The following is a 6,292-nucleotide window of genomic DNA, read 5'->3' on the forward strand; positions in this document are numbered from 1 at the left end:
GTTATTGATAAACCATTAGGACACTCAATTATATACCCAATAAAACCACCATTAAGAGACTTGAGAACTGTCTCTTCTTTCTGTAGAAGGCATTTCTATACACTAAGTTTTCATCTAGTATCAGAGTAAAAGAAACAGAACCCACAAGGTGCTTTAGTTGACGAGACCTCAAGTGCCTTTTTTTTTTTAAAAAAAGACAAACCTTTTCGGATAACAAACAGTTCATGGGGACCACACACAAATACTATGACAGATGTGCTGTTATATTAAGTCTGTTGATTGGACACGGTATTTAGCCCACTGATAAGAGGAAGGAATTTTACGACATGCTGGAGCAGCGTACTGAAGGGGAGCCCATCTGAGTCAATACTTTATCCAACCATTGTAGAGGTCCATTCAGATGAAGTTCAATCCAGCAAGGAGTGCTTGTTACTGTTTGCCGCCTAGAAAATAGGAAAGTCAAAAAGCAGCTTTGGCTGCCATGAAGTTCTCCATCATATGATCAAATATGTTTCCACCCATATGTACTACACAAAGAAAAATCTGCAACCATTGCCCTAACTGTCACTAAGCTTTTTTCAGACAGACTTTGGAAAAAACCTAACCCAGAAACAAACAAAAACAAACCCCTAAACACCCCACATCTATAAGACATCAATATTTATACGCTTATCCTTAATACATCAGTATTCTGGCTCTGAAGAATAAAATAAGAACTGCAACATTTGCATCAAGTGTCACACCAAAAGCCTTACTCCTAAAAAGAAATTCAAAACTGAAGATTGTCCAGCCAATGTGGTGTTCACATCAGATAGTTGTATGCAGCTGTATCTCAACCTTCATGGAGTTTGCATTCATAACTGGGTTTGAAGTTTGTAGACAATTATTGAGAAATACAAAATAGAAACACTTTGCTCTGCACTGTCAGTGTGGGCAAACAGCATTATACTATTGCAATCAAAGTCTGGCTTCCTGGAGGAATTAGCATGATAAATGTGCAAGGAAACTGTGAGATGTTGTCAGAAAGATGACATCAAAACACAGTATGTGGTTACACTGCACTAACTGATGCTATCTCAAAGGAATGTCAAAATTAATCTCTGATTTCCTGTAATCTTACACACCTACATGCATTCTATACTGTAACATCCTCTCGCAAGCAATTTAAGTAAAAATTGTGTTTCCCTTGTGTTCTACATAAACTTGTCTATGATTTTTCACAATAGAAGCCCTTAATTAAACACCATAGAAAAAGCCTCAGTAAAGCTGAAGGCTTGACAACCGTAAAAGCTTCACTCTCACATAACCTTGTTTCAGAGACCTGTTATACAAAACACTTCCTTCTCATCTCCAAAGTAAAAAAAATTGGAATTGGATGTACTCTGCCTGAGAAATCCTGTTATTTCACTGTACCCACTCCAGGCACAGGAGCTTTCCCAAACTAGACTAGCAAGACTACTGTTGCTAAGCCAGTTTTCCTAGTAATTCCAGCTATCCCAAAGTCAAAGCAAGGAGGCATTAAGATTTAAGAGCAGCAGATTAGTTGGACACAAGCTTTTTTGTTTTTAATACTGTCGACACTGCAACCCTTTGCTTTAAGGAAATCTGTTTATATAAACAGAGGTACTGAAAAGGCAGAAAGATTAAATCAGTGGGAGGATAAATCTCAAAAGTTGTCTGTGGTTTTATATTTTCTAGAAGAAAATAGCCAAGGTCTGTGCTTTCACAGCACTCTAAAAAATATTTATCTTAGCTCCAAACACCTATGCCAAAACAAAGTGATCGAATAAAAGATCTAGACCACAGGAAACAATTCCATTTAGTCTCGAATCTTCTTCCAAAGAAGGGAGTTCATTATTCCACTGCTGTCAACTCCCCTGCAACGTGTTCCACAACACACTTCCTCAAAATGTTGAGACTGGTTCTGCTGTTCAACAGCCCTGGCTTTGTACTGCACTGGAAGCGATGATAAAATAATCTAATTACCTCTGATTAACTCTCTTCAGAAGATGATCCTAGACCTAGATAGTTCCTGTGTTAGTGTGAACGCTCATCTGCTGATCTGAACTTCTACCACCATCCTCAATTCAAATCAACTTGTCTCAAACAAAAAGCTGCAACCTATTTTGCCTACCAACCTTACAAAATCTACCACCTTGCCATAGCAGCATGTTTATGGGCATATGTCATATGCCCAAAGTGTACATAATACTTTGGCTTTGCCAAAACCTGATCTATGAGAAATGTTTGATGTAATAATGAAGCACGAGAGTTTTAATGAGACCAATAGATTTTTTCAGAGCTTCCTTGTCTAATTTTGACAATTCAAACTACCTTCATTTAGATTCAAGTTTGTGTTTGCAGGAACAACCTCTTCTCGCTTTAATTACAACTGCAGCAAAACTTACAAGTTTTGTGCGCATCAATAATTTACTAGTGCCATTTGAAATAGACGCGAAGAAACTAGTACAGCATTATGTCAGTTATCAGTTTCTGTGCTGTTCTGGCAGAGTTTCCACTGAAGTTTTTTCAGCCCTATGATCTCTGAAGGGTTTTTACAGACTACAAACCACCAACATTCTCCCTTCTTAGAAATAACTTTACCAAAAGCCTCTCAACTGTTTTAACCCAGCACTTCCACTCCATTCACTTCAAGCTGTCTCCACATAATCTGATTAAGACTTCTCTTCTGATTTAAGTGTTGTATTTAGTTACGCACAAGTGTAAACAAACTCCTTTTGAGCCAAATCTAATAGTTCTTTAAACCTGAGCCAGATTCTTTCTTGTGTACCTCTTGCTAACAAAGCAGTACCAATTTATTCTATTACTCAAATTTCTCATTTAATCTAATTAGGCTTTTACAAAATTGGCTTCATTTAGCTGACAAGCTTCCCCCATGTACTGACGCTATTATTTACATGTATATATTTCAAGAGCAGATAAAAGAATCAAAATCCCATTATGCGCAGTTCTACATGCCATTATTCAACTTCAGAAATACGGATTTTTTAAAAAACTCAGTATGTATTGCAATAGGGTATTGGTATGTCAGACTTCTATTGTTTCAGTGGACGATTTCTAGAGAAGCTTATAGGATTTGTTTAAAACCACATCTCTAGCTCTCCAAAATAATGAAATCTTTAATACTGCTCAGTTAGAAGTCAATTCCTTTTCTTCCCAAATTCCCACACTACATTAAAAACAGTCACTATCCTCAACTATAGTTCTTAGCTTGTGCTAAGTAGAGAATACAATTGGAATCTATTCAAAAGTAGATAAAAGACTATTTTTTCCACTCAAAAAATTGGTTTTAGTAGTTTTACTACATAAAGTCATCTTACTCCTGCAAAGTTTTTTCTACTATAAGTTCCAAAATATTGCCATCTCTTAAATGTGTATTCTGCAGCTGTTTTATTCTCCATCTCTTTCTATCAGGTATTATCAACTGCATCCCACATCACAACCTAACAAACTCATTATATTCCACATGGAACATGACAGACCAAAACGACTAAATTTAAAGAAAAGGTTGTTTTTGGTTTTGGTTGTTTTTTTTTTTTACCTGTATTCAGCTCCCCATCCTTTAACGAAACTCATTCTTATGGTACACATTCTAGTAAGCTGATAAACTGCTTCAAAACCCTGATTCACAGATTGAGCCAGAAGAGCAGCAAATTCCTGATTATTAAAGATTTTTAGATTGCATCCTATAAAGAAAAAAAGTCAGAAGGGTACAATCAATGAATACTTGTTTGCTACACAAAAGCCCAGAAGTACAAGGAAACTATCAAAAGGAAAGCAAATGTCATCCAGTGACTACACTCACTGGATATTTTTATGCAAGACTTTTGGTAGGCTACCAACCTGGAGGAATTTTGCACACAGTTGCAGGATGCCAGCCATATCTTTGATTACAGTTGGGGCTCTGAACAAAAATCGCACTATCGCTTAGGCACTCAGCAAAAACTTCTCCACCAATGTAATAGAGACGTACTCCTCTTCCTGTAGAAAAATTCAAAGTAACTCTACTTATGATATGACCCAAGCAAATTAACAAACAAGGGAGTATTTTGTTTCAGTGAAGACCAAAGGTTTTTTTCTACAACAGAAACAGAAATCTATCTACAGGACCACATTGCTGGGCTGACAGCTACAGCAGGAGCAGAAGACAATTAACTTGCTTTTTTCTCCCACAAACACACAGTATTTGAAGGAGAAGCAGGATAATTTTTGATGAAGAACGAGACAAAATTTTCTAGCCATGTAATAGCTTATAACCAAATTCAAGTTAGGAGGCAATGTTCAATTACCAAATAACTTTTTCACTTAAAAAAATACCAAACTTGAAATAAAAATATTAGCTTCAACATAATTAAAACTTGTGCTGATATTAGTGTTTTATGTGAAGTGACACAGCCCACTACAGCAAAAAAGGAGAACACAAGTATACTGCTTCAACTCTTTCCACTTACATGCGCCCAGTTAAACAACCCACTGCATTGCCCCTTCTCTGTACTACTTGGACAAAAACAACAGGACTTCATTTAGCCCTAACTACAATAAAATACCCATAGAAATCCTATTGTTCATTTCGAAATTGTGATCTTGTTCTCCGAGTTGAAAAAAAACCAACAAACTGTATTGGTTATTTCTAGCAGAAGAGAATTAATGTACAATTGATCTCCCAACAAAAGCTATTTATAGGTATAGGTACTTTAAAGGCCATAATTTCTCTTCCCCTTTCTCTTTACAAATTTTTTCTCTAACTGTGAGCTGTTCTATAAAAGTGACTGCTCCTTACATTTGTTTTTGATGTTTTCCTCATCATTGACCATTTTGATCAGTCAGCATAGGCATAGCCTGGGTTTCTGCACATATACAATTTTATTAGACAAGCATTTGTATTTGGCATAGGAGTCAGAAGGTTTGAACTTTAAGTTCCAAGGTTCTTTTTCAGCTAAAAAGTTCAACTAAAGAGGCTGAACTTTTAGTAAAAAAGTAAAAAACAAAACAAAATTTGTGAATGTTTTCAAATAAGCGTCCAGAAAAAATAGAAGTTTATCGAAAAATTCAACAAGTCCTACCAATGTCAACTCTGCATTTTATAAATCAGAATAAACTAAGCAACATGTTAATATTTTGTAATTAAAAAATTATAAGCATCTCTGAATATAAATGCTGCCCAGGGCAGAGTGATCCAACAAGCCTGAAAGCCAAAAACCTGCCCCTTGGGATGCTTTGGTGCATTGCCTTTTTCCAGAAGGCAGAGAACAGCTCCAGCCATCACTGCGTCTCTTCCCAACTACAACTGGCTGTGGTAGCAGAAGCTGCTCCATCTCTCCCCAGTTTCAGAAGCAATGACCTCCGTGTCCTTCTACTTCTGTCCTTAACAAGAGACTAAGGTCTCCTTAGCAAACCTTGAGAGAAGTTCAATAGCTGGTTGCACAAAGGTAAAAGGATACCAAAACATAGATCTGCCCATCCTACCTGGATCACTCCTGATCATTTAATAGCCATAATGAAATTAATTAAAAGATCAGAGATTTTTACCTATATGTCGCCTTGTCATTTCCACTGTAGCATTTCTGTTTACATTGGAAAGCAGACCTAGGCAAAACCGTTCTGAATTTGATGGATCTGTAAAGCCATCTACGGTCAGGGAAGGCTGTGATGCATGGAAGGTTTCTCCCACTCTTTGATTCAATTCATAATATGCTATTGAACACCAAAACGCAGGCTCTGAGTAAGTAACTGGTTGCAAGTCTAAAAAAAATTAAAAAATAAGCTTAACAGAATTTGAGGCTAAAAAGAAATCTATCTCCCCTGCTATTCATCTCTTCCAGGAATGACAGCATTAGACTCTGCAAACTACTCAAATTATATTTTTGCTTGCTGTCATTTTTACCTACCTCATTAAACAGAATGGAATTCAATTTACCACACAAGGAAAGGAGGAGGGGAAGGAGTGATCTAATCTAACCACAGCTCATGGAGTTCAGTACTTGCATTTTGCTCGGCAAAAAAAAAATATAAAAAAATGTTCTTTTGTATTACACTGTATCTTATAATCTTTATGTCAAGATAAAGCTCCTTTTACCCACAGCAATGGCACCCAATCAAAGCAGGTAGGCAACTCATGTGGGAACAACAATTGTATTGTGGTCACAGGTGAAACAGAACATGAGAAGAGCAGCATCCATACAACAGCAAGTCTGGGCACCACTATGGTTAAGCTAATATCCTATAATCTACTTTATTAATGCTATTCCTACACACCAAAGCATATTATTCT

General features: G+C 36.6%; 1 protein-coding gene across 1 annotated transcript; it reads right to left on the minus strand.

Moving 5' to 3' along the window:
• Positions 1-203: 203 nt before the first annotated feature.
• LOC104534827 (mothers against decapentaplegic homolog 3-like) lies at positions 204-5,758 on the minus strand. Its single transcript, XM_010186011.1, has 4 exons — positions 5,551-5,758; positions 3,865-4,002; positions 3,563-3,707; positions 204-443 (listed from the first exon to the last, which is right to left on the minus strand). Exons 1-4 carry the CDS (start codon positions 5,567-5,569, stop codon positions 320-322), a joined length of 426 nt encoding a protein of 141 aa, XP_010184313.1. The 5' UTR covers positions 5,570-5,758; the 3' UTR covers positions 204-319.
• Between the last annotated feature and the right edge of the window lie 534 nt (positions 5,759-6,292).

The sequence above is a fragment of the Mesitornis unicolor genome, unplaced genomic scaffold (genome assembly GCF_000695765.1).
Source record: "Mesitornis unicolor isolate BGI_N332 unplaced genomic scaffold, ASM69576v1 scaffold19090, whole genome shotgun sequence".
NCBI lineage: Eukaryota > Metazoa > Chordata > Aves > Mesitornithiformes > Mesitornithidae > Mesitornis > Mesitornis unicolor.